General features: G+C 36.2%; 1 protein-coding gene across 1 annotated transcript; it reads right to left on the bottom strand.

The window, feature by feature from the left end:
* Window positions 1-318: 318 nt before the first annotated feature.
* Window positions 319-2,788, bottom strand: LOC105339706 (uncharacterized). The gene is made up of 7 exons (XM_011445413.4): window positions 2,629-2,788; window positions 2,260-2,472; window positions 2,008-2,178; window positions 1,735-1,920; window positions 1,472-1,646; window positions 958-1,169; window positions 319-834 (listed from the first exon to the last, which is right to left on the bottom strand). Exons 1-7 carry the CDS (start codon window positions 2,672-2,674, stop codon window positions 491-493), a joined length of 1,347 nt encoding a protein of 448 aa, XP_011443715.2. The 5' UTR covers window positions 2,675-2,788; the 3' UTR covers window positions 319-490.
* Between the last annotated feature and the right edge of the window lie 1,038 nt (window positions 2,789-3,826).

The raw sequence follows: 3,826 nt of genomic DNA on the forward strand, positions 1-3,826 counted from the left end.
AACTCATGACCTGCGGTTCACAAGCCTGATACTTTAACCACTGAGCTTTTACGATATAAATCTGAATCGATTGATACAATCAGTTAAACAAAACATTTAAATCGCTATACGTGGTGTCTTAAAAAGTATAAGTCTCGGTGAAGTGAAGTACCTTAAACACTGTATATCTTAGTACAAAATTCTTCTTATGAAGGAGATAGATATACTGTTTTATTTGGTGATGACTATCCGGTACTTTTTAAATAAAACAAATTTGTAAATTTTCATAGTTTATTTTCCAACATAACTAATATAACAATAAAATATAACAAAACCAGGTATGAGTTAAGGCAATACGTCTTTACTATAGGATAAATATCGGATGTCGTCCTCATTATCTTTATAAGCACTTTTTGTTGAATTATCAACTTAACTAGAATCGTCATAATTATCATCATACGATTTCTTCAAAAGTCGAAGTTTCGATACTTTCACATGATGAGTTTCACATTCACTCGTCATTTTCCTGATATGCACCTTCGCTAGACTCGTCCTCTTCATCCTCTTCGTCCTCTTCATTCTCTTCGTCATCATCTTCCTCATACGAACTTTTCACATATCCTCGTTTCGGTGCATCATTTTCGTCTTGTTCGTATCCAGTGATCGTATTTTCCGAATCATCATCGGCGGAACCTGTACCTCCTGGGTATAAATCGTCATCGGGGGACCCTGTAACTTCCGGAGTTGAATCATCATCGGGAGAACCTGTATCGTCCATGTCATCATCCCCGTCATTTTCATCGGAATCGTTCAAATCGCGTAAGATTGATTCCAAGTACGAGAGTTGCTCTTTGCCTGTTAGGAATGGAAAAGGTTACACTTTAATAATTCATACCAAGATTTTTAAAATGTTAATTTTTGAACACACTTAATCTTGTAATCTATGACAAATGAAAATATTCAAATACATATACTCACTTAGGAACCGTGAAACAAATCGTAGGATATCATCCGTATTTCCTGAGGTCATGTGCTTCTCTACTTGTTGGAAAACCCCTACAGCCCCGGTGATGTAACCCCGGTAAACCCCAAGGATTCCCTGGACGACAGTGGCAGGGTCTTTCACGTGCTCACGGAGAAAATTGGTCAACCAAGCTTCTGCCTCGACAAAGGGCGTGGTTTTGGAAAATCTGTCATTATCAAAGTATTACGGAAATGTTTTTTAAAAAATGTTTTGCAAAACTGATTTAAAAAAAAACAAAACCATGCGTTGAGTGGTCAACAAATCAACCCTCAGATTTACCTTAAATTATAAAATATTTGAAATATATTTGGTTAGAAACTATTCTTTAAAAGGAAAAATTCAAATAGTTTAGCGTTGAAATTTGAACATTTTCCGATTTCTTCATATAGAGCTCTTCAGCTAACGGAGATAAATATAGTCTAAAAATGTTCCCGGCCATTCAGCCTTCTTAAAAACATGTAAGCTTACCTTCTTTGGAAATAAACCGAAATCTTTTTGTGGAACTCCCATAAGTCATCTACATCAGGACATCTATAGATGTCGCTGGTCTCCATCAACTTTTGGATTAATTCATCAACAGTCCAGCCTTTTCTTACTGCTTTCATCATGGACATTCTCATATTCAGCATGAATTTAGCCATCTCTGAAATTCAGCAATATGAGTGTTTCAACATTTTACTTTGCACCCTTTTGTACAAGTAAAAGTGTAAGAAGCTATACAATAACAATACCGTTCAGTTGGAACTGTTCGATCTTGTTCATAATGGTGTCATAGGTATGCGCGTGACTCTTAGTTACGATTTCCTTGGTGATGGCTGAAGGGTCAGTCAACTCGGCCTCAAGAATGCGTCGTATTTCAGTATACATTGTCTTATCTTTTTCAGCGGTCATGGCAGCCTCTTGCTCTTTTAAGACATCTGAAAATGAATGGAACTGAAATTAGCAATTTCTTTACTGACTACACGAGTTTCATGAAATATATAACAAGATACTAAAGCACTTACAGAAAACCATCTGGTTAATCTTCATTCCGGCACATTGGAAATACGAATCCAAACATTTTGCAGCCATTTTCGAGAATACAGGACTTTGAAACATAGGTGTGCTCGGGATGTTTGCATTTTTAAACCAGGTGTAGAAATCGGCCAATCTGTTCTTGTCCATTGGCATGTCCCCTACAATGGTGAAATAAATATAAGGCACTCAATTAAAAAGTTCCAGGTAGACATTTTTTCACACATAAATCTAATACTTACAAGAGTAGTTTCCGGCAGGAAAGTCTCCATAGTAGTTATCTATAAATGACAGGAGCATTTTCTTGGGCATAAAGGGTCCAGGTGGGCTTATGGTTCCGCTGGGACCGGGTGGGGATGGTTTACCCTCCATGTCTTTCATTTTTCTCTCAACAATTCTCCTGAGATCCTCGACAACAGCACGAAACTCATCATCTCGAGGTCTTGAGAGCGAACCTGAACATGCAGACAATATTCACAGGCACCGTTAGAGTTGTAATAAAATTATTATAGGTTTTAGCTTGAAAATTGTAAACGTGTTCGAATGAAGTACTAATAAATCAAGACTTAAGTTAAAATTGTCGTTTAATCATAAAAATCCTTCAGACTTACCATGGAAAACTGCAAGTAAAACTACGACGATCTTTAGACACTCCATTTTGACGTTCCAATTACGCACAGCCTTCTCGAATTCCACGGACTTCACCGCTCTTGGTTTAAGTACCTTCTACCCTTTTCGGTGCTCTTTTGCGATTGGTCGGTTGAAATAAGCTGACGCTAGCAGCGTGTCAATTCTCCGGGCGTGCTAAAATTATTTCATACATTCGTTACTATTTTACTCATCGATTGGTTATTCGATTTCGATAAGATGAATGCAGTTTTGCATATCAAATACAGGACTTTTAATAGCCGCTCTCAGTTCTGACCAATCGGAATGCTTGCTGCGTGTTCGATCAAATACGTGACACTGATTGCCACTAATGGCGTAGTACTCATAAACAACCATTTGATAGCGATTGCTCATAACAACAAGTGACATTGTTTGGTTCAAATTTGTTATGTTATTTAATCTAATAGATTCAAAATCCAGTTAAATAAAGGGGATTTTTTTGGCATAATTTTTTTAAAAAATAAACCTTGGTCCCGACTGATATAATAAAAAATGGATATATATAACAATTTTGGAAGAATACTTACTCGGTTATTTTGTATAGTTACATTAATTTAGTTTACATTAATCAGTCATACTGATTTCTTTGTGCTCACTGTAGTTATTTTGAGTTTTTAAAGTTTGAGTTTGTTAATAATCTAGATCGGAAGTTATCCGCCTAATTAAAATGGCCAAAATGCAAGAAGTTACACGTATCTTGTTAATTTTGGGGATGAAGATTTCATACAATGAATCAGATTAGATTGATTTTTATACTATTTTTACGGATATTAATCTTTTTTTAAGTGATATTCCTGGCGTATTATTGTGCACGGGCACTTGTTTCAATAAAAAAAAAAATCCAAATATGTACCCTCTGATATTGCAGTTATCATTATGCATGCATCTTTTTTTTTCATACCAGTATCAAAGTACTGAAAAACTGAAAGCCAGGCTCTTTTGGTGTGCCTTTCTGCATATTGTGTAGAAAAGACTTAAAAACCTCTCTCTCTCTCTCTCTCTCTCTCTCTCTCTCTCTCTCTCTCTCTCTCATGCTTTTAATGTCGGCAAAGCGTCAGAGAGCGACCAAATTTTGTAAGCGGCTATAAACAAAAAATATGTCTGTCTAGTATACAAAATTTCAACAGTTCCTGCCTAGAA

This window comes from Magallana gigas, chromosome 8, assembly GCF_963853765.1.
Source record: "Magallana gigas chromosome 8, xbMagGiga1.1, whole genome shotgun sequence".
Lineage (NCBI taxonomy): Eukaryota > Metazoa > Mollusca > Bivalvia > Ostreida > Ostreidae > Magallana > Magallana gigas.